The sequence below is a fragment of the Acanthisitta chloris genome, unplaced genomic scaffold (assembly GCF_000695815.1).
Source record: "Acanthisitta chloris isolate BGI_N310 unplaced genomic scaffold, ASM69581v1 scaffold24609, whole genome shotgun sequence".
Taxonomy (NCBI): Eukaryota; Metazoa; Chordata; class Aves; order Passeriformes; family Acanthisittidae; genus Acanthisitta; species Acanthisitta chloris.
The window spans coordinates 6,063-6,498 of NW_008690122.1; the positions used below are offsets into that span (position 1 = coordinate 6,063).

At 58.7% G+C, this 436-nt stretch overlaps 1 protein-coding gene across 1 annotated transcript in view; it reads left to right on the forward strand.

The window, feature by feature from the left end:
• LOC103808892 (guanine nucleotide-binding protein G(t) subunit alpha-1) overlaps positions 1-434 on the forward strand; it is a gene marked incomplete at its 3' end in the record, with an annotated part of 3,041 nt that extends 2,607 nt beyond the window's left edge. The window contains exons 7-8 of the mRNA XM_009081698.1: positions 1-103; positions 343-434. The exon at positions 1-103 is cut by the window's left edge and continues 16 nt beyond it. Of these exons, the coding sequence (XP_009079946.1) occupies positions 1-103; positions 343-434 (195 nt within the window). The remainder of the gene's footprint in view (positions 104-342) is intronic.
• Between the last annotated feature and the right edge of the window lie 2 nt (positions 435-436).

Genomic DNA, 436 nt, shown 5'->3' on the forward strand with positions numbered 1-436 from the left:
TACTTCGCCACCACCTCTATCGTCCTCTTCCTCAACAAGAAGGATGTCTTCCTGGAGAAGATCAAGAAGGCCCATCTCAGCATCTGCTTCCCCGACTACGACGGTGAGTGTGGCAGCAGCTGGCGGTGGTGGGGCGCTGGTGGAGGCCAGGGTGCCACCACCCTGCAGCAGTCTCCCACCAGGTGTCCTCAGCACCCCATGCAAGTGACGCTGCACGAACTTTGCTGATGGACTACACAAGGTTTGCCCACCTGAGGGAGCGTTGGTTGATGGTGGGCCAGCACCCGTGGGGAACACACCAACCCAGGAGAAGACCCTGCTCACTCACTGCCACGCCCCCAGGTCCCAACACCTACGATGACGCAGGCAACTACATCAAGCTGCAGTTCTTGGAGCTTAACATGCGACGGGACGTGAAGGAGATCTACTCCCACAT